Source organism: Limulus polyphemus, unplaced genomic scaffold, assembly GCF_000517525.1.
Source record: "Limulus polyphemus unplaced genomic scaffold, Limulus_polyphemus-2.1.2 Scaffold5394, whole genome shotgun sequence".
NCBI lineage: Eukaryota > Metazoa > Arthropoda > Merostomata > Xiphosura > Limulidae > Limulus > Limulus polyphemus.
Window position 1 is genome coordinate 22,904 of NW_013671004.1, and position 3,920 is coordinate 26,823.

A 3,920-nucleotide genomic window follows, 5' to 3' on the forward strand; every position below is an offset into this window, starting at 1 on the left:
AATCTCTAAAACCTCCTAAATACATTTCAAATGTTTGTTTTCAGTAAAACTTTATATTTTTTAAGTTATTTTTTCTACCCAAACTCTATGGGGGTCTGTCAATTTAACTGGCCTCGTAACCACCATAAAAAATACATATAAATCATGCTTTTTTTTGGTCTAAAATAAACACAGATTATAACATAAAAACTCAAATGTTTAGTCTAAATAGCTTAAATCTTTATACATTTATATATATTTATTAGTTTTATTATACTGACATTCCAGCCATGCCTGGCTAACAATACAGAAGTTACAATGATATCTAATAATATAAATCTGACATTTAGTCTTTTCAAAATGACCTGTCTTGGCTGTGTTCTAGTGGTCTAGTATTTTGTAAAATACAGTCACATTTCAATTATTATACATTATATATGTATATACATTAATAATATTTACAAATAAGTTCTGAAACTTATTTTTCACAAAATATATATGAGTAAATAAAGAAAAAAAGCAAACAATTATCTCTTCTAGTTATGACCTTTGTATTCGTTTGCTGCTTGTCGTAGGTTGCTAAGCCTAATAAAATTTCCGGCGTAGAGGATATAAAAAGGTATATATAGGTTTTATATATAAACATTTTAAATAACCAAAAAAACAAAAAAACCATAAATAACTATATTGATACCATAGAACAGATATTCCCAACCTGGGGTACATTTGCACTTCTCAGGGGATACATAGAGGTCTGAGAGTTTTACCATGGTTTACACTTTACATGGTGTTTTAATCTACAGTCAGACGAAGAGAGCAAAGAGGCTCACATAAATATATGCCGAGTTAAATTTATCGATGTTATCAATACTATAAGATCCTTAAACAGTCCACACATACAGATTTCATAATAAAATAATATAAAATCAATATAATTTTATCTGTTTTTGATCCTTAAATTTTAGGGGTACATGGGAACAAAAAGGTTGGGAATTCCTGCTTTAGAATTACAATATACTTTATCAACTGTAGTAATCAAGCTGTATATGGGTCTACAAAAATATGAAATTTCGAGCTCACTAAAGTCTTACATTATCGTTTGAAATCTTGTGTGAAAGGAATGAGATTAACACAATAACACATCAAAATGGCCACTAGGTGACATTCTGAGTTTTTGATTGGATATTCATGTCATATATAGAAGTAAGTGTATATAAGGGAGCATTTCCAAAAATGGAAAGAGGTGGGCAGGGAGGCCACTGTGTTTGATTTAGTACGTGAGCGATATCTTAGCAAATAGAAAAGTTAAGAGGTTCTTATTTTATATTCTAGCTTGTCAATATTAATAAATTGAGTTCCTAATTCGTACAAAACTATAGATTTTGTATCTTGACATCACAAACATCTAATTTGAACCAGTGATGCATTCAACATACCACATGACACATAAAAAAATCAATGTTTAGCTGTGTTTTTTTAATACTTACTTATAAAATAAAAACTTAACTAAGGTATAATACTAAAATTTGAATTATAATCTACAATTTAATACCAAACTTATTGACATAAATTCATAAAATAGTAGTTCAATAAAATGCGATGACATGGCCTTTGACACGTGACCCATCACGATAGCGCTAAACACTTAAGTAGTCTTTAAAAGAAATTTGAAATACATAAATATAGCTAAACATACATATACATGCAGGAACTCATTTAATTAATCATAAGGTAATTTTAATTCATTCTAGCTAAACATATACATCTTTAAAACATTTTATAAAATCTTTCTGAAGAAAGTAAAAAATGAGTATTTAGTGCTAAGATATTACCTGTTATTACTTACTTTGTGCATTCTGTGAATATCATTTTACTCAAGTCTTTACAGTGACAGAAGTAACTCACCTTTGCTCCTTTCCCTTTGCCACAAATGCTAGGTATGAACCCATATAAGGCTTGTAGTCGCATCAGAGCTCTGGCCGCATGATATAAGCTGGTCATATCATTTTCAATGATCCATTCCTGGTAAAACAACACAATTATAATAGTATATATATTCATTCAAATGGATTAAAGAATGAAACATAGCTCTGATTTCTCCAAACAAAGTTCTGTATTGGATAAAGATGTAATAAGACCGGTTTGGTTTTTCCAAACAATGTTCTATAATGAACTAACACGTAAAAAGATTTGCATGGTTCAGTAAGTAAAAACAGCAGAATTCATAAACTTGTGACTCTAACTTGACATAATGCTAAAAAAAGCCTTCTTTTAAAAATAGTTTTATAAATAAACAATTATTCCAAAAGATAGTATAGTTGAAATAAGTCTTTTTTCTTCTTCTCTCTGACAGCTTAGGTTTTTTACACTCACTCCACATTTTATACTAAAATTTTTGTGGATTGAATTATAATTGTAACTGCTAATTAAGCAGTTAAGCTAATCTGAAACAGCAGTAGCTAAAGGTTGCCCTATAGCCAGTGAAGGCAGTGTAATCTCCATTATCCAGCCATTCAAATTTCAGACACATCTCTCTCTCTATATCAGCCATTAGTTTAATCTTTTGGTAACAGAAAGTTTCACCTGTTGCCTGAGGGCAAAACTGCCTAGGTAAATTTATAAAAAAAATTCAGTCAATTTTTCCAAACTTTAAAAAAATTTGATGTTTAAATTTATTTGATAAAAAGTTGTATTTATTTAATTTTATAAAAAGAAAATTACAAAATCATGATTTTTATGTTTAGGTTCATATCACTGCCCTTTGATAGCTACAAAAATGATCAGTGAATTTTTGTATTTTATTCTCTGAAAATTTAAAGACACTTTCATTACAGTGTAAGTAAGACAAATTGATTTGCATCTTCAGTTTTCACTAGCTAGGCTAATGATATTAATACAAACATTTCTGTTCTATAGGTACTAATCTCATAAGGTTTTGGCCCAATATTACAGTCGTAGTCTGAGGTGTACAACAAGTCAAGATGCTCTGCTGAATAAGAAGTAAACTGTAAGTGATTTGGTCTCAATCATAGGCGAAATTAGTTTTTAAATTTTAGAACAAACTATTATTTATTATTTCATTTACTATATTTTTCATAACACAAAACCCTACAAGCCAAGTGTTATTGAAAGGTGGACCATTTTTTGTTGGAGCAAGTTGGAAATGGCTAAGTAAAGTGAAACAATGAGAAAAAGTGGATTATCACCATGGTAGACCACCATGGAAACCTGAAAATGTTTTGATTAGCTTTGAAAAGATTGTTACAGGTGTGACTCATTTCCGTAGTGATGTCATACCAACAACAATCCTTTGAAAGCTAATTAAAATAATTATTGGTTGTCATGGTGGTTTCTCATGATGTCACACCAACAACAATCCTTTGAAAGCTAATTAAAATAATTATTGGTTGTCATGGTTTCTCATGATGTCACACCACATTTTCTTAGTCAATCCAAGTTTTCATTTCGTAGATACTATGAAACTTTTGATAGAAAAACAAATCATCTAAGTCAGAAAGTGTGTTGACAATAGCTAGCCTTAAGCCTAACTAACAAGGAAGTTTTATGTGCTTAACTCTTTCAGAACGGGCTCGGTGCCTGGGACCAACCTCATAAACATTTCTTCTTGTTATAGTTTTCATGCTATAAATGTTAACGAAATTTGGCACATTATCAGTAAACATTACAATGCTTTCACATGCAAAATGTAAAAGTCTTTAGGTTTGTCAAGCAATGTTTTTCTCATGCCTTTTTTCTTTTCACATGTTGCCTATATATCTATCTTGCAAAGTAATATTCATTTTAAGATTAAAAATACTTTCATGAATCAGAAAATTTTCTAATTTTCAAAAGGTGCCCGGGTTCCGGGCATCCATATTGGGAGGGTATACAACGCAAAGAGTCGAATCGAATAGTAGAACCCTTTCCGCCTTCCCCAAGGT

General features: G+C 30.3%; 1 protein-coding gene across 1 annotated transcript in view; it reads right to left on the reverse strand.

Moving 5' to 3' along the window:
* LOC106472515 (vacuolar protein sorting-associated protein 33A-like) overlaps positions 1-3,920 on the reverse strand; it is a 41,222-nt gene that overhangs the window by 22,901 nt on the left and 14,401 nt on the right. Inside the window, exon 6 of the mRNA XM_013933170.2 lies at positions 1,885-2,001. Within this exon, the coding sequence (XP_013788624.1) occupies positions 1,885-2,001 (117 nt within the window). The remainder of the gene's footprint in view (positions 1-1,884; positions 2,002-3,920) is intronic.